General features: G+C 36.0%; 3 protein-coding genes and 1 pseudogene across 4 annotated transcripts; 3 read left to right on the top strand and 1 right to left on the bottom strand.

Moving 5' to 3' along the window:
• The first annotated feature begins 1,566 nt into the window (after positions 1-1,566).
• LOC147389904 (tubulin gamma-2 chain-like) lies at positions 1,567-10,707 on the top strand (annotated as a pseudogene). The gene is made up of 11 exons (XR_015170696.1): positions 1,567-1,738; positions 2,460-2,660; positions 4,156-4,267; positions 5,414-5,814; positions 6,629-6,682; positions 6,772-6,876; positions 7,851-7,925; positions 8,022-8,066; positions 8,339-8,467; positions 8,778-8,882; positions 8,966-10,707. The product of XR_015170696.1 is annotated as a tubulin gamma-2 chain-like (transcript).
• Positions 10,708-12,508: 1,801 nt separating this feature from the next.
• Positions 12,509-14,196, top strand: LOC147389903 (arabinogalactan protein 41-like). Its single transcript, XM_086419426.1, has 2 exons — positions 12,509-12,780; positions 13,827-14,196. Exons 1-2 carry the CDS (start codon positions 12,663-12,665, stop codon positions 13,922-13,924), a joined length of 216 nt encoding a protein of 71 aa, XP_086275552.1. The 5' UTR covers positions 12,509-12,662; the 3' UTR covers positions 13,925-14,196.
• A 2,783-nt stretch (positions 14,197-16,979) lies between these two features.
• On the top strand, positions 16,980-18,576 carry LOC147389902 (umecyanin-like). Its single transcript, XM_086419425.1, has 2 exons — positions 16,980-17,208; positions 18,267-18,576. The coding sequence occupies exons 1-2, from the start codon at positions 17,031-17,033 to the stop codon at positions 18,533-18,535; spliced, it is 447 nt and encodes a 148-aa protein (XP_086275551.1). The 5' UTR covers positions 16,980-17,030; the 3' UTR covers positions 18,536-18,576.
• Positions 18,577-18,613: 37 nt separating this feature from the next.
• Positions 18,614-21,068, bottom strand: LOC147389901 (plastid division protein PDV1-like). Its single transcript, XM_086419424.1, has 2 exons — positions 20,806-21,068; positions 18,614-19,254 (listed from the first exon to the last, which is right to left on the bottom strand). The coding sequence occupies exons 1-2, from the start codon at positions 21,043-21,045 to the stop codon at positions 18,763-18,765; spliced, it is 732 nt and encodes a 243-aa protein (XP_086275550.1). The 5' UTR covers positions 21,046-21,068; the 3' UTR covers positions 18,614-18,762.
• Positions 21,069-22,852: the final 1,784 nt, after the last annotated feature.

Below are 22,852 nucleotides of genomic sequence, written 5' to 3'. Positions count from 1 at the left end.
AAAACACACTCTTCAAACATTACAAAGGTTTGGATCAAATTATAATTTCAACATTACAAAACATTATGACACTCATTCAAACAAATAGAAATCTAGAAAAAAGAAGAAGAAGAAGAAGAGAGAGATCTTCTTTTGGCACCCCAAATTTTACTTATCCGCAACCATTCATTTTTTTCTTTATTTTTAATTGGAGTGTAATAATTAAGTGTTGGGGTGCCAATATCAAATCTCATTTTAAATGCTTGCCTTCTACCATTCCACACGTAACTATTCATGTATATGAAAAATGGGCCTGTGTGGATTGACTTTTCTAAGTACTTCTGACTTTTGCAGGGAGTCAGAAGCACTTTAAAGGTGTTTAGATAAATAACTCCTAAAAAGAACTACTTTACTATGGAGTCATTTTAGTGCTTTTTCACGGAGTATCGAAGGTGCTACTTCTCTAAATTACTCTTGCACGGAGCTATAAAACATTGTCAAAATGACAGGATTGAAACAAATATGCCCCTCATAAATTTTGAAAATTACAAACCTACCCTCAAAAAGGCAATTGGAATAATATTATATTACTATCCATTGATATGGTGATAGCATTTTTGTGTAACATTTGGGACGAGTATACCCCTCATAAATTTTGAAAATTACAAGCATACCCTAAAAAATGCAATTGCAGTAATGCTATATTACTATCCATTGCTGTGGGATAGCTTTTTGATGTAGTATTGGGGACAAGTATGCCCCTCATAAATTTTGAAAATTACAAGCATACCCTAAAAAATGCAATTAAATAATGTTTTATTATTATCCATTGATGTGGTGGTAGCCTTTTAGTATAACATTTGAATTTGAATTTCTAGCTCCCCCAATTGCTCACTCAATGATTTATCCATGAGCATTCCAACCATGATTAAAATTTTCTTATTGTAAGATTGATGTGAATAATTACACATAAATTTATTATCTATTGATGTGGTGAAAACTTTTTCATATTTTTAGTGATTGTATATATTTGCTCATAATATCTTCTATTTGTTTATAATTATTGGGTGTTTATATTAGTTTTTATGGATAAAAACAATAACTTTTATTTCTTTTGAAGAATAATTTGTTGAGTTATAATATTAAAAATAGTAACTGATACTTATAAGGGCATTTTGATCATTTTAACAGAATCCAAAATAGTTTTCAAATACAAAATTCTATCAAAAGTACTTCTGACAGTACTTTTCAGAACCTGCATCTAAACATATAACAGTTATCCACTTACTCCAGCTTTCGGGTTTCCAATTGGGCTTGAGTCCCTAATCCAAGCCCAACACCGGGCAGAGATAGTCCAGCGTTCGGCCCGATCCATATCATATAACTAGAATGCACTGCCGCTGCGCACTGGTAATTGATTAAGCACGTTATACGCATGAAGCGTATTTTAGCACGCGCCATAAATAGCGGGCGCAATGGTCCAGTCCTTCCCTCCAAGGAGCACTGCAGAGTGCAGACAGAGCCAAGTCACTTTTTTTGGTTTCCCTCTCTTTTTCAAAACCCAAACGCGCAAGTCACAGAAGAGACAGACAGAGAGAGAGACGAAACTCGCCCTAATCTTATCCAAAAAATGCCTCGAGAGATCACCACTCTGCAAGTTGGACAATGTGGAAATCAAATCGGGATGGAATTCTGGAAGCAAGTCTGCCTCGAGCATGACATCAGCAAAGAAGGGATTCTGGAAGATTTCGTCTCTCAGGTTGAGTTCTTATTCGATCTCCAATGATAGTTTTTTCTTAGTCTGTAATTTTGGTTGTTTTTGCTGAAATTTCCTACTTGAAGTTAACTATGCTTCTTTTTTCGGTGCTTTGATCTGTTTATTTCAATGTGGTTGTTAAGTTACATTCTGTATCAGGTTCATAATGTTTAATTCTTCAGAAATTCAATCTAATTGAAGTCAGTTTCACTGAATTTCTTCTTCACTGTGAGTTCCATGAAAGTATTCTATCTATGTGTGATTACAAAGGATTAGTATGACGGATTCTATGGCTTCGCTTTACATAATTATATAATTTGGCATCGGCAGCATTTGAATTCGACTGTAGAGATCATGGTTTCAAAACTTGTCCGGGACCGAGACCTATCGCCCGAGTGGTCTCAGTATCAGGCATGGACGAGACGGACAAGTCATTTTTTCTGACGAGACCCACGTTCATTTTTCTCAATTTTGAACGAGATGTCTCAAATGTACCGGAAAACTATTCCTAGACGACTCGGTATCTGGCATGGACTACATGAAACACGAAACCGAGTTTTAAAACCATGGTAGAGATTGCTAACACCTCAATACTTATAATAAATACACCTACAATGTTGCTCTTCTATATTCTTTGGAACTCTAATTGCCTTCATTATCAATTATGTTTTATTAGACATGAGCTAAAGATTGACATTAGTATGTCTAATCTGACATGTTGCAGGGAGGTGGCAGAAAAGATGTGTTTGTTTTATCAAGCTGATGATCAGCACTACATACCACATGCTCTCTTGTTGGATTTGGAGCCCAGAGTTATTAATGGTATTCAAAATAGTGAATATCGCAACCTCTACAATCATGAGAACATATTTTATCAGATCATGGTGGTCGCGCTGGGAATAATTGGGCCAGTGGGTATCACCAGGTATGGGTACTTGGTCTTCACATTGTCAGCTTTTTGTCGTTTTACATGTGTGTGCATGCGTGCTGCGCTTGTGTGTGTGTCAAAACTAGGAAAGACATTAGAAGTGAGCACATGCAGTGAATTTAAGAATACTTTAAAAAGGTTATGAAATTAAACGAGAAAGATCCAAAATAGGATAGTTTGGCCATGTTCAACAAGACTACTGTGGCACCAATGAAAAGATGCGAATGTGGGTTTCTAAGAGCACAATGGGAAATCGAAAAGGATGCGGATTGAAGTATTTAAGATAGATTTAGAGAGCATGCTTTAACAAAAGATATGCCTGAGCTGGAATGGAACGGTAGAATAGGACTCCGTAGCTGATCGAGAATGGTTGGGGATAAGACATTGTTAATTGATTGACAACACTATGCTGAATTTTTAAGGTTTCAATTTCAATTTCAATGATTCCATCTTCTGATGAAATATCCAATTAAACATATTGGGATAAGTTATGAAGTTGGAATGTGATTTTGCAAGGATTGTTTAGATCCTACCATGGCTTTAAAACTCGTTTGGACGTCTCATCTCGTCCATGAACGAGACCGAGTCATCTCGGACGAGTTTTCCAAGACGTTTGAGACGTCTCATTCAACAATGAGAAAAATGAACATTGGGTTTTGAATCTCGTCCGATACATTGACTTGTTTGTCCGTCTCGTTGCTAGGTGATATCGAGGCGAGTCGGGCGATGCGTCTCGGTCTTGAACCAGTTTTGAAACCATGGATCCTACACACTTTGCACATCTAGGTGTTTAGTTTCATGTAAGAAGCCTCCAGTTCAAGGCCATAATGTTATTCTTGCAATTCTTGTATGTGATCCAATTTTCCTCTATATACACAAGTAGCAAGATGCACGATATTTTGACATCCATTTATATTTTACATAACCATAAATATATTACTAATGAAAGAGATGGAAAATGTGTTATTGCTATTATGCTATATATTGTTGTCACTCTTTAATAAGTTGTAAACGATCACACATATATGAAAGATTTATTAAAAGGCAAATACTAAAAAGGAACAACAGAAGAACAATTGTAATATTTAGCTTTCTTCAAAAGGTGCAAACTTACCAGCTTGGTGCCTCTGCCTACTCCTTGTAGACTAACTTGATGCATAACTATGTGAATCCACTAAATATTTAATAAATTATGTACCACTCATTTGATGTATCAAATGTTCCTCATCCCATACTTTTTTGATGAGTGAAGTAAGTATAAAGAAAGGGGACGAGTCCTACGAAATACAACCTAGATGGATAGGATGCCTCTCAAAAGGCCACGCAAAAGTCAACTTTCTGTTTTAGCTTGACGAAGATCAAAGTAATTTACAATTTCTTTAGTTTTCTACTTTGGTGAGCTAATGTTTGTCAAGTTTATACCTGTATGTGCAAGATTCTTGAGTTTCTTGTCTATGTTTCATTGTTGGTGTAATTACAAATTTGCAATCAGGGAGAGCAAGTTCAGGAGGATATAATGGACATGATTGACAGAGAAGCAGATGGAAGTGATAGTCTTGAGGGTTTTGTTTTATGCCATTCAATAGCTGGAGGAACGGGCTCAGGTTTTCTTTTCCTTTGATCTTGTATATTCTTGATCTTAGACCTTAAGGTATTTCTTTCTGAAATTAGCTTTGTGTATAGATCATACTGCATCCTGTCTAAAATTGAGTCCTTTTCTTTTAAATAGGGTGCCATGGATGGGATAAGTATATACTTCAACTTTACTAGGTTGTATGTGGTGTATCTGGGAGTTCCTTTGTACACATTTCTAGTACTTAAAGAGACATTTGCTGCTCAGAGAATGGAGAGGATTGAACAACTGTTACGACTCATATTTTGAATAAAAATAATTGTTTTTTTATATTTTATTGGATGACCAAGATATCTCATGCTCTATTTGAGATCCAATTTAGATGGGTTATAGATCCCACATGTGTTGTTTCTATGTAGGTCACTTATATGATGTAGGATGAAGAGGGAAGAAGATGGATATGGGGGGTTAGTTAGGGAATCGGGTTTAGGATCGGGATCACAATGGAGTGGATATATGAACTCTAAACCTGAAATTTACTCATTAACCAAATTTAGAATAAATTGTATTACCTAGTGGAGATCAAAGGTATATAGTTTTATTTCTATGATTGAATGCATGCAATTGCTCAATAATTGTTTAAAGTTAGAACTGTTATCAAATGCAAATGTTTCTGAAACTGTAAATGTGTCATCAGTGGTATGCCATATCAAATATCAATGTAGAAAAAGCAGCTTACAAGCTATCACATCAAATAGCTGTGGGTTTCAACACCGTCAAACCAATTGCCCACAGTGATTATGGTCCATGGTGTTGAAACATTTGGAAATTTTGATATGGTTGCATAGAGCTACCTAAACAGGCCCCTTTATCATATTATTACGAGTTTGAATTGCATTAATTGTTTTGATCGAAATCATCAACAAATTAATAACATCTTACAATTTCTGCCAATGCACATTTCCTTCTTATTCATGCTCTATCTGAATCATTTAATCTATGAGCATGCCTTTTGGTTTACTGGATATCTATATATCCTTTGGTGTGGTGCAGTTCACTACAATCACTTGCTTGAACTTATCATGCACTATTCTAATACCTTGTTTCTTGGTGGTCTTCTTAAAGTATAATATGGAGTTTTCTTCATATTATATTAATCTCCCTTACTTTGATGCAGGGATGGGATCTTATCTATTGGAGACTCTAAACGATCGCTACAGCAAAAAACTTGTTCAAATGTACAGTGTATTTCCTAACCAGATGGAGACAAGTGATGTAGTGGTTTAGTCGTACAACTCACTTTTGACACTTAAGCGGCTGACGCTAAGTGCTGATTGCGTTGTTGTTCTTGATAATACCACACTAAATAGGATTTCTGTAGAGCACCTTCACTTGACCAATCCTACCTTTACACAAACAAATTATTTGGTTTTGACTGTAATGTCTGCAAGCACAACCACACTGCGATATCCAGGATACATGAACAATGATTTGGTTGGCCTTCTTGCCTCTTTAATCCCAACTCCAAGATGTCATTTTCTAATGACGGGATATACACCACTTACTGTCGAGCATCAGGTTAGACTTCAATAACATATATATCTAATTCCTAGTTTCTCTTACAAGGCATATATTTTGGAATATAGTCATATACCATGCTATGTTGGTGATGAACCCTCTTATTTCATAGTAATCTCCATAAAAATGAGCCATTTTACATAAATCACATTTGTTAAGTACCCATTCCTAGGTTTCTGGACTCTGGAGTTGACAGAGGCCTTGGATTGCATGTGGTTATATCTGCTCTGTTTTGGTAGCATATAATCTTTACTGCAGTTGAAGATGTGGCTCTGGACAGAATTGAATGGAGGAACAAGATTCGTTCGGCCTACCCCAAATCTTTTGGATAAGGGTTCGATGATGATGATGATGATGCTGATATTATATACTACAGTCATCTCTATAAATAATTTTGTTGTCTAGAAATAATGAAGACCTAAATAAATATTAAGAATAAAGCCCACATTTCAACTGGGTGTTGCTTTTTGTTATAACTTTAAGGTTGCTAGTCTTACCCACCACTTCTACCTGCAGTAAAAGCCAGAATTCATTTGGGCTTCTGTTTGTTGAACCCTATGCTGAATAAGTAACCCTCCAACATTTGACCTTAACTAGACCCTGTGAAAGCAGTTCTTAACCTACTAATTTGGTCGCCTATTGACTGTATATGCTGAACCCACTATGCCGTTGTGAGGAATCATGACATTTACTGGATTCAAGCAACCACTATGTTGTTCATGAGTAACAGATATTTCCTCTTCTTGCAAAAGTTGAATCAGGCATTTTAAGTTTCTGTGATACGGTTTGATCCAGATGTTTGTGCTATTGGCAGGCTAATGTGATTCGTAAAACTACTGTTCTAGATGTCATGAGAAGACTTCTGCAGGCAAGACCACACTGCTCATCTAGATCTTTACATAAAGATCATGCATGCCTTGTATGGATTGACATGCATCTAACTGGTGTATTTTGCAGACGAAGAATGTCATGGTCTCCTCTTATGCTTGAACAAAAGAAGCTAGTCAAGCAAAGTACATATCAATATTAAATATCATTCAAGGAGAAGTGGACCCTACCCAGGTATTATTTTCTCTAGAACAATTTCTAGAAGTTTACATATTAGAATTCATCCCATTTTTTGTGCATGATAAGCATTCGGAACCCTTTTATTGCCTGAATGTTCTAATCAATATTACAATCTGTTTTACTGCTTCCACAGAATGCATGTGACAAAATTGCTCTATTTTGTCAATGTCCATAAAGATTGGTTTGGAAGATAACACTTATTGCTTTCCACTAGCATTCTGTTGCAAATTTTCTTCAGTTGGTCCAGTTTTGTGAGAAGAGTGCAGTTGTAGAAGTTGTTTCCTACCTAATTTAGTCACATGTTAATGGTTACACTGGTAAAAAACATTGTACATTGGTTTTGGAAGTTAGTTTGACGAATGGTCTAAAAGAGGCTGTTATAATGTCTCAACTGTAGGACTGTTACTGTTATTTTACTGGACACTGCAGCATTTTAATGTAAGAATGGTGAAGTGACCGTATCAGTTTTTAGGCATTAACCTTACAATCATTGTTTTAAAACGTGGTTTTAGGCGTCAGTGGTGTGTAGGAGTTGAAATGATGCTGGTAGGTAGCTTGTCTGGTCCTTTACATGCGGTTTATTGCAGGACACTCCTTGAGCAGGCATGACATGTGATACGAAGTGGAAAGATTCAACTGAAAACTATCAGAGCTCATTTTTCCTGGCTACGAGGGAAAAAAATAGAGTTGACCATTCTAGATTCTAAAGTATCCCTAAAAACTTCTATACAAACTTGCCCCTAATCTTGTTATACTTGATGAAGGCTTGAACATATCAATTGGGTTTCTTTGAGTTGATATTTAATGGTTATTGATTATTTGATTACTACTTTGTAGTCATTGCTCGCTTCAATCTTCTGATGACATTATGTTCTGTATTATATTAGTGTCAGTTCAGATAACAAGATCATCATACCAATACTTTCAACAGAGCTGTATGTTGATGCCTCCTTTGTTCTTTGAAACAGGTTCATGAAAGTTTGCAGAGAATATGTGAAAGAAAACTTGTTAATTTCATTGAGTGGGGCCCTGCAAGCATTCAGGTCTTTTTTCATAGGAAGAATGCTTTTGTGCATTGCAACCAATAAAGTTCTTTTTACTTGTTTGTTTGGAGCTTATATATTATTTCTTTTTCGCAGGTTGCATTGTCTAGGAAATCTCCATATGTTCAAACTTCCCATAGAGTAAGAATTCCCTCCCTTTTTATCCTGTTTAAGTTTGATATCCTTATTTTATTTATTTATTTTGCTAGATGGTTTGATAACCTTATTTGAACCAACTTTTACTAGTTCTTGTATTCTTCCTAATTTTTGCCACCAATCTGCAGCACCTACTCCATCCTAAATTTCATTTTGGACTATGCAGAAACCACTTTCAGATATGTTTTATTAATCCACTCAAATGCTCTCGACTGATATGAACTTTTAATAATTTCACATTCACCCTTTTTTATTAGGTTAGTGGTCTTATGCTAGCAAGCCATACTAGTATACGGCATCTCTTCTGCAAGTGTTTGGGTCAATATGAAAAGTTGAGAAAGAAGCAAGCATTCCTTGACAATTATCGGAAGTTCCCCATGTTTGCTGTAAGTTGATGCACATTTATCTGATTGAGCCTTGAATGTTAATCTACCGAACACATCTTGACTGCAAAGTCGTTCTTCTTTAGCTTCAGCTTCCGTTCAATTGGAGTGCTTGTTTAAAAGTTATCATTATCACATAGGAGATTGATTGAACTGGTGTGTAATTGATGCCTAAAAGAAAATTCTCTCCTAAATTTTCGCCGACACTGTTCTGGGCCTTTCAATGTGTGGTATGAAATTAGGATGCACAGGAAAGAAACCCACTTTGTATCATCTTGATTACATTTTTCGATCTATTATAAAATATGGACAGGATAACGATCTTTCAGAATTTGATGAATCTCAAGAAATAATAGAGAGCTTGATTGATGAAGACAAAGCGTGCGAGTCACCAGATTATATCAACTGGGGGATGGAAGTATGTCCCTATCAGATCCAAAATTCTTCCACATTTATTTAATTTTTTTTATTGGATTTCATTATGAGTGGCATCCTATGTAGGACCCATACCGTGTCCTCACCGGGGAAGGTAATGCCACAGGAACAGTGGATAAAAAATTAACACTGTAAATGACTGATGTAAGCCTACTCTTTTCCATTTCATTCTTTTTTATATAAATCTCTTAAACAAGTGGCATCTTGTTAGCATATCCCAACTGGTGAGACAGACAGGCCTACCAACTCTGCCAGCATGGATCCCCCACCTTGTGGTGGGTTTGGTCTACTCCTTTTTATGCTAAAAGGGTGCTACACCATCTTAAGAGTAAGTGCTCGTTTTTTTCCCAAGTGAAAAAAAAAAGAGTCCGAATCATGTGCACTCAGTGTGGAGTATTGAAGCCCTCCTCCCACATCCCAATACACCCCACGTAAGCCATAATCCAAGGAATTAGCGCCTAAAATATCTCCTTTTAAAAATTTCCTTGGATTACGGCTTACATGGGGGTGTGGGAGGAGGGCTTCAATACTCCACCCTGGGCGCATACGATCTGCACTATAATAAAATAAAAATAAAAAGATCACTTTGTTCGATGCTTCTTCTAGAACTATTCTGTTTTATATTCCATTTGTATAGTTGTTTGTTCTCCCTTAAATCATCAACAGAGTTTTGTTATTCTTCCAAAACCAACTGGAAATACCATTAACTTTCTGCATCATTGTGAGAATCACATTCAATTCCATGGTGTAGCTTTCTATATATTGGAATGTTTTCTTTAATTTATGGATGGAGTTCTTCTAACATCCATGGCATCCTAACTTTGATGTTAAGGGAAATTGCCTTTTTTACAGGTTCGGGGAATGTTGCTAAAATACACATGAGTGATGGTGAGTAAATACTAAAAAGAGCTTACAATTAGTTCTTGCTTTTCTTTAATCATGGATTTTCTTTTTAATTGGAATATTTTCTTTCTGCTTTTGTGTGATCATTTTTTATTTACATGTAGTATAAGCTTTTGTGTGATCATCATGTAGGGGATATCTAGTGGGTCCAATTTACGTGATTTTTGAGGTTATAAATTAGTACATGCTTGTAGTAGTTTAACAAACATATTCATTGGATGGACTAGATAATTTTAGGCTTGCTTTACGAAATGATCAATTATCCAATTGGATTGATCTGTTTAACCCATTTGTCCATTGAGATGGGATCTTTTGTGAGTCCCAAATCTACTGTAAGAATGTCTGTTGTTCGTTTTTTTATCCTTAGTAAAGGCTTTCCTAAAAGATTAGATTTTGTCAGATTGTAATATCTTCTTGTTGTTCTTAGGCTCGACAGCTTTGAACCCTGAAATTGGGGGGACCCATTCTGTCTTTCAACTTGTTCTTTGGCATTCAGTTTTGAACCTGAAGTTAGTGTAGTGGTGTACACCGTACTGGTTTGATTGGCCAATATGGTGGGGCCAATGGGGCGTATTTGTGTCGTTCCAGCGTCTTTTACAACCCCCTTGATTTCCATGTCACTCATAAGGTTGGTCTCAAGAGTAGTCAAATCTCAGTGTTTGTACAGAGGGGAAGCCAGAATTCACTCTGTAATCCCCATTAGATTAAGGGAAAATGCTGAAGTGACATTGAAATTGACATTGACATCATTTCACACATTGCTGACGTGGATGTCCTAACTCCTAAAGTAGTTTGTTCGGTTCTATACTAGCCATGAACCAAGAAACGTATCAAATTGATCGGTTCTTCATTTTCTTAACCCATAACCGAACCTCTTGTTCCAAACCAGCCCAGCCCAAAGCTATCAATTTGATTTAATTCTCAGTATGAACCGGCTTTTGTTGCACCTCTAATTGATAATAGTGATGAAAAGAATAAAGATGGCCGTCATTGTCCCTCACAAGAATTTTTAACATTCAGAATGACCTTAGTTGCCCTAAACATAAACAAAATCCTAATTCCAACCCTAGATATCTTTAATATTGATCAAAGAGTCATGATGGTATGACACCCCGCTGACACACACCCCTATCACAGAACTATAGGTCATTTGCCTTAGGATACACAAGAAAAAGATTTATGATTATGCGTATCTCAAGGCAAATGATCTACAGTTTCGTGATGGGGTTGGAGGGAAGGGGACATTGATGGGAGTAACCCAATTACCTTCTAAAAAACATATTATGAAACAACATTGTTAGCTAAGCAACTAATGCATCACAGTTGGTATCTATTTGTTTAACTCAAATAAAGATCATCGTAATCATCTGACAGTCCAAAGTTGTGTTTTTTTTCTTTGCTAAGTTCCAGAATGTCTGAGTTTAAGTGGGCCCATTGCGTTGATTGAGGGAGGGGACCGTTGAAGGAGAACGTTAGAAGCTTGGAACGTTTTTGGAATTTCAAACACTTTGCCGTTACAATTTGGTGGGCCCAAACGGCAACTCCCTTTTTATGACAAAAGTACCCTTTTTACCATTTCACCGCAAGATGGGATACATACCCCCACAAGCCATAGGGACTGATCCGTAAGTTTCACCAAACAACTCACTTTAAAAAAAATAATCAGAATTTGTTTCGTTTTTTTTTTTCCAATTTAGACATACCCCTCCACGCTTTGGTTAATATTAGAGACATCATTTATATTTTCAACCTGATGACTTGCCCTTGGACCCTTGACTTGAGTTTTGTTTAAGAGAAGAACAAAAACAATGACCTAAACATTTTTATCTTCAATCTCTATTGAAAATCCCTTGATTTTCACTCAAAAATCAGTTATTTTCAAGTTGCCAACTTCTCGAGTAAATAATTTTTATTCAATTTATCTTTAATGTCGTGTTGAAACCTTAAATTTTTATGATCATGTTTTTCAAATTAAACTATTTTGTTTTTTAGATTTAAAGATTGAAGAAGATGAAATTTTAAGGTTTTGAGACAATAGAGCATATCGACTACTTTTGAGGACAAAATTGAAGGATATTTTATTGGTAGAGATTGAAGAAGAGGACATTTAAGTCATTTATATTAAGAATAATGATTTTTTAACGCTCTCATCATAGAATTGTAAATCATTTGCTTGGGATATGAATAATCATAAATCATTTCTTGTGTATCCTAAGGCAATTGATTTACGATTTTATGATAGAGCATATGTTAGAGGGAGACGTCATACTCTTATGTTAATGTACCATGGAAGATCTAGATTAAAGGGGCATGTCATCAATTGGATATCTCTAAAATAGATCAAAACTTGGAGGGGGTTGTCAAAACCTATGGTCTAATGTGGGTTGTGGGGTTAAATTTACCAACCCCAGAAAGGATAAAATCGTTACTTCAAAGATAACCCAGGGACATCTTCGGAAGAAAGCAAATTTTTAAATTTTCGAAATTCAAATCCAGTTAAATAAAGCCACGTGGAAAGACATGGTCTCACTCAACTAACGACAACTCAGACTGACAAATGACAGAGGAAATATGTTGGACCATCACATGGGGGAGTGAAGACCGAGACATGCGGTGGGGTCCACATGAAATTTGTGATTTACCGATTTTGTCCCTGGATTCTCAACTGTAGACGCTTGTCCAACTATAAAAGGGATTCTCTTCTCCTCCATCGAAATCTGTACTCGTAAACTTTCGAACCACAAAATCTCTGCGGCTCTCTCCTGAGCCATTGCAGTGATTTTCGGTCTCCTTCCTTAACCTTTTAAATTCAGATTGTTTTTTTAAATTTATTCCGAAGAGTTTTTATTTTCTCAGAGAAATGGAGATTTCTAGGGTTTCTTTCGGATTAATGGTGTTCGTTGCTCTCGTTTTAAGCATTGTTTTGCCCTCTGTTCAGGCTCAGTCCTCGGCTCCTGCCCCTGCTCCTACTAGCGATGGTAATCTTTCTCTCTCTCACACCAATACGGATCTGATAATCTGCTTTATTATCTTTTAATTTCCTCGGCTGCATTGCGAAATATGGACTTTTCTTGATTTTTTGGAGCATTTTTCATGTTTTTGAAAGTTATTTAGGTCTTCTGATGTTGTTTAGAGGTTTTTTTTTATTTTTTTTATTAGCGGTATTTGGGTGTTTCCGATAGTTCATTTGCTTGTTTCGAAATAATAATAATAATAATAAATAAATAAATAAATAAGTTATAGAAAATCCTGGTCGGGAAGGTTCTTTATAATCTTCGTGGGTTTCTCTGTAAAATATATTCGGATTTCTTGTGTTCTTTGAATTCTGTTTGAATGGTGTTTTTTTATTTTTTTTTCTTTTCAAGTAAACTATGGCTTTATTTGAAATGCTTTTGTTTGATTTTCCTTTTCTTTTTGAGGTCTATTCACCCAATTTCATGGTTGTTTCCCTTCTCCTTCAAGGATCTATTTTTATTTTTCTTAAATAAATTTCATTTCTTGAAAGGGAATGGACTGGTATGGTGCATTGAGGTGGTTGTGAATACTCCACAGATCTCTTTGCCCATCAATTTGTTTGTTGTCTCATCCAATTTGGTGGAAAATGGCAAAAAAAAAAAAAAAAAAACAAGAAATGGACCACCGTCTTAATTGTTAAGCTTTCCTTTGGACTATTGCATGACTTCCCAAGAAGAAGAAATTATTTGGATGGTTAGAATAAAAAAAATGGTGTTCACTCGGAGGTTTAGCACGACTTCAAAAAGGAGTTACCATTGATTCTATTATCACTGATGTATTTGGAAAATTAATTAGAAGGTTGAATGACATCTTTGAAATGGGCATTCCATCAATTTCACAGCCTAACTTTGATTTCTAAATGCATCCATTGATTTGATGATGAGAGATGTTTGTCTGATCATTCCGTAAAATTCTATTCCTAAGGAACAAGAATATTCTCGGTGTTCTTGGTGGTGGTTAATTGTGACTGTTTATTTGTTTTCTTATCTATTATTTGACGTTTTTTCAGGGACGTCGATTGACCAAGGAATTGCATATGTGCTGATGCTGGTTGCACTAGTGCTCACATACCTTATCCACCCTCTTGAAGGGTACAGCTTCTTCTGATTTGACCATGGATGGGAAAGCCAAATTTGAGAAAACAAAAGAATAGAGCTTGATATGGTTTGTCAAAATGTGTTTTATTGGAGGGGAACGGGGCTTTCTTGATTTTCTTTTTTATCAACTTCTGTAATTTTTCATTTTTCTCTCTTCTCTGGATTCACATTGCCTGCTACAATTCTTGTGGCAGTTTGACATATTCTTTTTTGGTTGGTCTTTCTTATCCTCAATTTTTTTTTTAATTTTCTGACTCAAATGCAATAAAGTTGTTTCCTCCATATTTGTGCTTCAGTTTTTAATTTATAGACTTTGGCATGGTTGAGAGAGGAACTCAACTTCATCATTATCTACACTTCCTCATCCAAAATATTTGGCTGTGCGCTGATTATAAAAGCAAACAGACCCATTTAACTGTATAAGAGAGCCGTAGGTTAGCTCAAAAGACTGCATTCCTGTTATCACTGGTGCCAAAAATTGGATTGAAGATTAACTGAAACAACACAATAAATTATCTGTGCCTCAGACCTTGAGAAGGGTTTCCACTGCAATTGTGAGAATTGCTTTACACACAAGTCACTGAGCAAAGTAAGGTGTCAAGAACGAAATCTTTGATTGACAATTCTTTCTACATGTATCAGTGTCATTTGTCTTTGATATTGAATATACTTTAACAACCTCGTAAAAGGAAACCAGAGTTCCAACTGATAGGCAAGTATGAGCAACACTTGGACCCCCCACCCCTTCAAAGAGTCCCTTCATTCCTGTCATGGAAGCCAATATTTACAGCTTCCTACTTGGAATACAATCAAGGCTAGTAAAGATAAGGTCTACCACGTGGACGAGACCTTTTAAAAACTCCTGTGCTGCAATTGTCACCAAAAAGTATAAGCCTATATCTCAATTGTATGTACTTGATAACATGTCGGTGAACACTCCTGTGGTGTCAACGGATATCCTTGATGGTCTGGTGTGCGCATGTGTATGTAATTGGGGCAGGTCTAACGTAGTTCTACAATTTGATGTATTACAGTAGAACTTGTGCCCAAGCGCCCAAGCTTCTCAGTTAGGGCCATCCAACTGACATGCTTCACATAGGAAAGCTCACTGATTGGATGATTCTAATCATCTTATTAGATTTTTTTAATCCGTAAATTCTAACCACATTATAAATCTGAATATTGGTCAAGAAAGTCCTTTTTCTCATTCAAAAGACGTTTATAAATAGAGTCATGATAAATGCACATGGTTTTTGGTGATGTGGTAAGGGCATAGAACCATAGATCTTTTTCTTCGGGATACATAGGAAAATGAACTGCGGTTCCGTGCCCTAGCCACGTTAGCCGCGTACTAAAAATCGCGTGCATTAATCATTATTCTTATAATTAATAGACTGTCAAGGGGTATATGGCATCTTTGTGTAGAATCCTCACCTTGGATAATTTGATCTGTCGGGGGTGGATCACCCCCAATTTTTGCTATCTTTATTCGAGGGATGGGGAGTCTGTCAACCACATTCTTATTCATTGATCTTTCTCTCATGTTATTTAGATGTTCTTCTTATCTCGTTTCCTGGTGGATCGGGTTCTTCCTTTATCTTTTTTTGCACTTTTAGAGGGTTGGAGTTTGAATATCTTCTCTTCTAGAAAAATGCATCTTTGGGCTATCATTCCTTTCGTCATTACTTGGGGTCTTTTGAGAGAGTGCAACAACAGGATGTTCCATAGCAAGGAGAGCTCGTCTCACACAATGATTTGAGAGATTTTGGGGTTTCTTTTCTTTTGATCAAAGTTGAGTAGAGACTTTGAGGGAGTGTGTTTCCAGGATTTTGTATTTAATTGGGAAATCGTTTGTGACTTGAAGCACCCCCGCTAGGCGTATATTTTTTCCTTGATTTCTTTCCTTGTTATTCTTTATTGTCTTGTTGTTTGGGGGCTTTCTCAGCCTCCTCTTCTCCTTTTCTTCATTAATATAATTTATATTTATTAAAAAATAAAATAAAATATGGCATATGTTTGAAAACTTAGGTGTGGCAAATATTCAACAAATTATAGAGGGGCATGTCTAAATCACTCAAGAATTTATTTGGTTTCTGTTTTAGAGTTTAATTATTATTTTTAAGTACTTACACAAAGAACTTGTCCTTTCACCCCTGACTAGTCAGACCAATTATTTGCACACCCAAAATTTTAATTTATTAATATCTTCCCCTTTACATAGGTAAAGCATGTTGACCAAATACCTCATGTTTTCAAAATATCCAAAATGCATTTGAAATTATGAAGTTAAGATTGGCAATGAAAGTGGGCTAAGCTTTCATTGGGTTTGAAGTCCGTAGTTTAAAGAGTGGCAATCTAGAATGGTGTCCCATTCCTATAGCAACATACGGTATCTACATGGTACATTTTTATTGGAAGATAAACACATGGTGCTGCGTGTCATATAGAAAATGACTAGATTAAGGGCCCAGTGTCTTATTAATTCCATTAAAAAATGCCACATACACATTGTTCTTATTCTATAAGAACGGGACACCTCACCTGATCTTGATTGACGTTAAAAAAATACTCAAATCCAATTATTAGAGATTATCTATGGGAACAAATTATTGTGATTAGGTTGCGATTGAACGGACTAAATATTTATAGGGCAGTAAGCCTAAAAAACGTCACATTTTTCCCCCTCTCAGTACGTTTTGTTTTGCCATGTTTAGGCCAAAGGGCGCACAGATTATAATGTTAATGCATCTAAGGTTGGTGGTACATGGTCCATAGACCATAGGATCTACTCTATTTTAATGGGTACCTTAGCCGGTTTAGGTATAATATCTCCTCCAATAACAAGCTTAGAAGGTTTTGAGACTCTTTCGTGCCAAACTCACCAAGTTAATTCTTGTAAACTCTCTAAATATAGAGCACGAAAGCCCATCACATCGTTTTACTCGTAATTTCTAATAATAAATACTCTTTGACTTCTTCACCTTGTATGCCAAATAAGGATAATAGTGAATGGTGATGCTAACAATAGTTACGACCATGAATAACACATTCAATTTTCTTTGTTTTAGTTTTGGATTTAAGAGAACCCATCACAAAGGAAGCCCATCAAGCTGAGAATGGGAAGAACGCACCTCTTCTTGTCTCTCATGGCAGCTATGGCATATGTTCTGATGGGACCGGTGGGAGCAACGGATCACATTGTTGGAGGAAATCTAGGCTGGTGCATTCCTAGCTATCACTCCTACTACCAAGATTGGGCTAAATCAAGAACATTTGTCGTGGGTGACAGATTGGGTATGTTTGAGCCAATTTCGTTTGATGAAATGGTTTTTGACATGGAACATGTTCTTGCTAATCTTTCTCTTGATTGTCCACATCACTAATCGTATCATGAAGGTTAAGATCATCTTTGATTTAACAGTAAAATAACAATATAGTTATGGCATATTGATGTTTTTGTTGGGTTTAGTGATATAAAATCACCATTTTTTTGTTTCTTAAGGTTAATGGGTTTTATCCAAGGGTATTTTGAATAATGTCATTTCATTAGTTTATGAGAAACAAAAATGATTCTTAGATGGTAGTTATTGTCCATAAAAGGAATTTATCTAAAAAGGGGGTTTTCTCTTTGTTAGAAAGTGTGAGAAAATATTGAATCTCTATATGGGTATTCTTTTTCTCTTGTAAAACCCAGATACTCAACGTTCTTGATGTTGTGTAAATGTTTTGTATTCTGTTGCGCTATGGCCAATCATATAATATTTTCTTAAGGGGTTTTCTAGTTTTGGGGAGTTTTACTTGTTTTGGTAACTCTCGGTTATATAAATAGGACTGTAAAACTTTAGAGAGAGAAAATAGTGCTTGTTCTTGTTTTGTCTCGTGGACGTAGGCACACTGTCGAAACATGTAAATCCTTGTGTTTTGTGCAATTGTGTTATCTTTACTATTACGATTTTTTCACACCTGAGGGTGATCTTCATAATGTTGCGGATTTGTGACAATGGGAGTATGATCGATTTCTCGTTTAGATTCTTATTAGAGTTGTGTAGAGATTTGGTGGGTTTCACCGGAGGGTTGGAGGTAAGTATAAACCTCCATACTTGTAATTTTTTCCTAGAGTAGTGGATTTTCTACTTGTCGGCTTGCCCTTAGATGTAGTCTCATTGTGGATGAACCATGTATATCTTGTGTTGTGGTTGTGTTTCATTTCTCTACTCTCTTTATTTTTCTTGCGATTCCTTTGCGACACATTTCTTGGGGTTTGGTTGTTGGAATTAATTGCTTTTGTGTGGTTTGGGATCTAACAAAAACAGTTTTAATCTTCGCTAACACTTCTTATAATCACGTTGCAGTGTTCCGATTCAGCTCAGAATTGCACAATGTGCTAGAAGTTAGTAAGAAAGACTTTTACGCATGCACTGAGAATTTGGTGTATGAGATGTACTTCAATGGGCCTGTGATTATAGAGCTTACTGAGACCGGCAATCACTATTACTTCTCTGGTGTGGGAACCCATTGTGAGGACGGCCAAAAGCTCAGCGTCACAGTTACCAATAGCTCAGGCTCTTCTGGTAAACCAGTTGGACTGGAGACCATTTCTGATGGTACCTACGGACATTAGTGTTGTTTTTTTTTATATTTCATTTTCAATTATTATACAAATGAACGACTAATAGATCGAAAAAATTGGGATAGCTCAATCATTCTACTAAACCATTGCTGCCCGAGCTTCGAATATAAAAGATGAGTATAATACATATTACAATCATCTAACAAGTTTTCAAAATCAAAACCAAATAAGATTTATCTGCATAGACAACCATGATAGTGGATTTGATCACCCAAGCTTCATCCCCTTCCATGGAAGACGTCCAAACGATTATTTGGGGTAGGTTGGAGAAGTCCCATGTTACCTATTTCCATAGAATTCAGATACAAATGATTCATTCTATTATAAGAAATTCTCATCTGTTTGTTTTTATGATGGAAGTAAATCATAGATACAATGCTCACAGGAACCACAATAGATCTTACAGCAAGTATAGCTGCTTTTCGCCACTTCCATGGATTCAATAAAACCCGAAACCAAGAGTTGAGAAAACAAGCAATCCCGTTTCTCGCTCCCCCTGAATTGGCAATAGGTTTTAGTTTATGGGCAAGCAGATAATTTGGATTCCAATTTAAAATTTTGTTTTCGTCTCCGAAAAATGCTAGCATTTCTTGGATGACATCCAATGACCTTCCATGGTGTTCTGTTAGAGTTGTTATAAGGTCTAATCTGCTTTGTTCCAATGTCGTAAAGGCTTCTTGCCGATCTATTTGCTGCTGTGACTGCAATCTCTGCATGGAGTTAGCGGCACATATTATTAAATTCATGGAACAGTATCAATCATGTTTTTCACAAGATTTTAGAAACATAACAACTTTCGGATTTATCAAGTATCTAGCTTGATCTTATTGAAATAAACACGAAAGTTTCATCCAGTTAAACTGTTAATTTTTTGTTCAAGATGCTATAGTAAAGAAAATTGAAGAGAAAGCAAACAAGACAATCAAACCAAAACTTGTTGAAATAAAAGATCACAAGAGGGCAAGGAAGATGAGGGCTATACTATGCTGAGGGCCATGCCTTAGTGTAAAGACTCAGGATCCAATACGGTGTCCCGTTACTACAAAATAAGTTAGGTGTCTATGTGGCACTCTTAGTTGGTGTTTAAAACACCTTGGGCTCCTAATCAAGCCATTCACACAGTCCAATGTGTTTATTTCCTAATCGAATTGTGCCACGTAGACACCGTTCGTATCTATAGAAACGGAACACTGTATGGAATCTCGACTCTAGTGCAAAACCCATTTTCAATTTGAAATATTGATCTCATTAAAATCAAGCTTCCCTGATGTAGACATCCTACTTAATTCGAAGTTAGATTGTTCTTAGATTTCTATGTTAAATTGCTTTTGTAGATGTTTTAGATATTAGTGTCCATATAACGAAACCATGACAACAACATGAAACCTTACTTCTCAAAGATTTGGGGTCGGTTAAACAAATCATGATCCTCCATTCCACTCTATCCGGAGCCAAGTTTTTTGTTATCGAAAGTCGGTCATATCCGCTTTCTCTATCTCCATCCACATTCTTTTAGGTATTTCTTACTCTTAGGACCTTCAAATTGAATATTTCATCTAACTAGGGTCGTATTAAACCATCCTAGTCGAATTTCTCTTAGTTTATCACCTATTGGAGCTACTCCAACATTTTCCCTAATGTGTTCATTTGCAATTTTATCTTTAGTCTTTCCAATCATCGATCTCAACATCCTTATCACAATTATGCTCAATTTATTACGTGATGCTTCTTAACTGCCCAACTTTCAACTCCACAAAGTATAAAAAGATTCTCCTCATCTTATAATAAAGAATGCTCCAAAGAATATAGACTTCTATAGCTCATTCTCACAGCATTACAAGATTCACAAATCCATCTCTAAGTTAGTAGATTTAGATTTTTTTTTTTTTTAAATCTTTGAAAATACGTCATGATGATTATTGAGGAAAAATTAGATTTCTCAATTTTCAGAAAATTTGGGTAACAAGACCAAGTCCCTATTAAAGCAAATAGAATACAATACAATTTTAAAGGAAAATAAAAACTTGCAAATCAAACCCGAATACTCTAACTTGTCTAGGATATTGGATTTTTAATTGTCAAAAACATCTTCATGAGTTCTGATTTGAAACATGAAACAATGTATCCAACTGCAAGACTAATCACATAGATTTGTAGTTTTGTTTATTATTCAGTATCGGTCAAGATAAAGAAAAGAAAAAAATAAATTGAAGATAAAAGGGATTTTAGTTCAAGAAAGTTAGGTAAAATGACACTCCAACCTGTAAAAATAGAAGCATGTTCTCAACAACTTCAAGTGCATCTCTAACTGCAATCAATCTCTTTCTCTCCTTTAATGGGGCCTCTGCAAATCCACCAGTGTAACCATATTCTGAACAAAATCCTTCCAAGCCCATATAACTGTTATTAATTTCTTTTCTGGTTTTATCCTTGAAACCCCACACTTTCTCAATGAGAATCTGCATTTTTTTGTTTAACTCCATCAGAGAAACAACACCCATCAATCAAAATATCTATTCATAGATTTTATGTTCTGCTTTTTCTCTATTTGGTTACTCTTTTTCAGCTTTTTTTTTTTATTTTCTTGGTCTTGGTTGTTGGTTTCTTGAGGCCATGGAAATGGAATGTAGGCCTCTCTGCTTTTATGTACTTTTGATGAGTGTTTGTTGTTTAAATCATTTGTGTCCCCTTTAGTTCTTTTTATTTTTATTTTTATGGGTTGCTTTAAAGGGAAGTTTTGTTTGGAACTGAATGCCTAGCTGTTCATGTTCCCCCAATCTATTTCAAGACTGTTTGAAGTTTGATTTTAACCTCAAATGATGGGATGTCATGGTGATGCATGTCTTATATTTATGTGGTCATATGGTCATCAACCTTAACTGAATATGGTGTGTCTAGGAATCAAGTCGGGTCGGGTCGGGTCAAATTTCAACCCAGTGCTTGCAAGTTGTGACTTTAATCCCAACATACCCATGGATCATCAACCCACAGCCTGATGGTTAGGATCATCCACTCTGGTTGTTTTTTGAAAATTTGTCGAACACGAGAAAGTAGCCAGCCACTCCTTGAGAGGCGAAAAAAAATCAACGACCTTAGCGTTCGGATAATGGATCCTTGATCACAAAGTCTCGAAAATGTAAGCATAACTTGTCCGAGATTACCCCGATAATAAGTCATGGTTAGGGTTTCAGAGCTCAAAATGGCAATGGGACACATTCCAATCAATGCATGGTATTACAAATAGGTGAATCACGACACCATAGTACAGTTGTTGACACGTGACCATCATGTGCAAAAGATTTACCACAAAAACTTCAGAGATACCACATGTTATAATCTTCAAATATATATAAACAACATTTTGAAATATATATATATATAATCAAGAATTCTGAACAATTATATAAATAGAGAAAGCGAAGGCAAATGTACATAAATCCCTAAAAATAAGTCAATTAATCTACCAAAATTTCTACTAACCTGATCATAAGATGCAATCGTAAAATCCATAAAGCTAAAACTTGATAAAAGGAATCAATCAAAAGAACTCAAGATAGGAGAATTAAAGGTGAAAGAAATTTTGTACTCCATGTTAACGACTGACAAAATTTTAAAATGTAGTAACACGCATATAATGACATTGTATTGTATCACATTCTTCCCTCATAATCTTACGAGGAGGCTACGAAACTCATACACCGGTTTCATATACTAGGCCCATGATGGAAGTAATGAAAGATCACATCCATGGTGGGGCCCAATGAGACTTGAGTATTGGTCCTTGTAATCCAAGTCCAAGCCCAGTTACTGTGTAACTGTTGAAGAGCAATGTTTGGCCCATATATGATATGGACACTACACTGGGGATTTAATTTGAGATCAAGGTTTGGCCCATGTATCCATAGTGGGCCTTGAGCAACTTCAGATCCATAATTTAGTCTTGTATTGGACTTGGATCGGATAATTTTGTCCAAGCTAATACTAACTTGGCCAAATGAGTGGTTAGATCCATGGCCCACCCAAAATAGGCCATAAAACGTATGAAGAAGAGTAATACTTACTGACAGTTGCACATTAAAGGTCTGCAACGAGAGTCATGAGATATGTTAGGCCACACTTGAGATTCACCAAAAATCTCCACACTCACTCCCATCACTCTCTTGTCGGTTGGTGAAAGCTACTACTTGGACCCACCCTGATCAGTTTTCCACACCCAATACCTGAGTTTATAAATACATTGGTGGAACCCATAATACCACGAGTCTATTAAACCATCTCTTGGGCCCACTAACCCATGATTGCCACGTG

The sequence above is a fragment of the Akebia trifoliata genome, chromosome 12 (assembly GCF_017979445.1).
Source record: "Akebia trifoliata isolate Shusen 1 chromosome 12, ASM1797944v1, whole genome shotgun sequence".
Classification (NCBI taxonomy): domain Eukaryota; kingdom Viridiplantae; phylum Streptophyta; class Magnoliopsida; order Ranunculales; family Lardizabalaceae; genus Akebia; species Akebia trifoliata.
The sequence above is the reverse complement of the archived record's forward strand: the minus strand, read 5'-3'. Positions and strand labels throughout refer to the sequence as shown.